The sequence below is a fragment of the Brassica oleracea genome, unplaced genomic scaffold, assembly GCF_000695525.1.
Source record: "Brassica oleracea var. oleracea cultivar TO1000 unplaced genomic scaffold, BOL UnpScaffold12703, whole genome shotgun sequence".
In the NCBI taxonomy this organism is placed as follows: domain Eukaryota; kingdom Viridiplantae; phylum Streptophyta; class Magnoliopsida; order Brassicales; family Brassicaceae; genus Brassica; species Brassica oleracea.
The window spans coordinates 1-485 of NW_013629224.1; the positions used below are offsets into that span (position 1 = coordinate 1).

A 485-nucleotide genomic window follows, 5' to 3' on the forward strand; every position below is an offset into this window, starting at 1 on the left:
GACTTTACTGCTTACGCAGATGTTTGCTTCAGAGAGTTTGGGAACCATGTCAAATTCTGGACCACGATCAACGAGGCTAATATATACACTATCGGAGGCTACAGTGATGGTTTGTTACCGCCTGGTCATTGCTCCTCACGAAGTAAATGCTCGTCAGGGAACTCTTCGACTGAACCATATATCGTAGGCCATAACTTGCTTCTTGCGCACGCCTCTGCTTCAAGACTATATAAGCAAAAGTACAAGGTATATTAATTCATTATATATCTTTTGGATAACCCTCTCCCGACCGTGTGAGTATTTCTCAGGATATACAGGGAGGTTCCGTAGGCTTTAGCGTATTTACGATAGGGTTTACTCCTTCTACAAGCTCCACGAATGATGAGATCGCAGTTCAAAGAGCTAAAGCTTTCATATTCGGATGGTGAGTCAGACACCAAAGGTTCCAAAAAGCTTTTCTTTTTGAAATCGAAAACAAATAGACC

At 42.3% G+C, this 485-nt stretch overlaps 1 protein-coding gene across 1 annotated transcript; it reads left to right on the forward strand.

The window, feature by feature from the left end:
* Positions 1 to 6: 6 nt before the first annotated feature.
* On the forward strand, positions 7 to 447 carry LOC106322273 (beta-glucosidase 3-like; the record flags this gene model as incomplete). The annotated part of the gene is made up of 2 exons (XM_013760377.1): positions 7 to 246; positions 309 to 447. Coding segments are annotated over 2 exons (360 nt in total), but the record flags the coding sequence as incomplete, so codon positions are not given.
* Between the last annotated feature and the right edge of the window lie 38 nt (positions 448 to 485).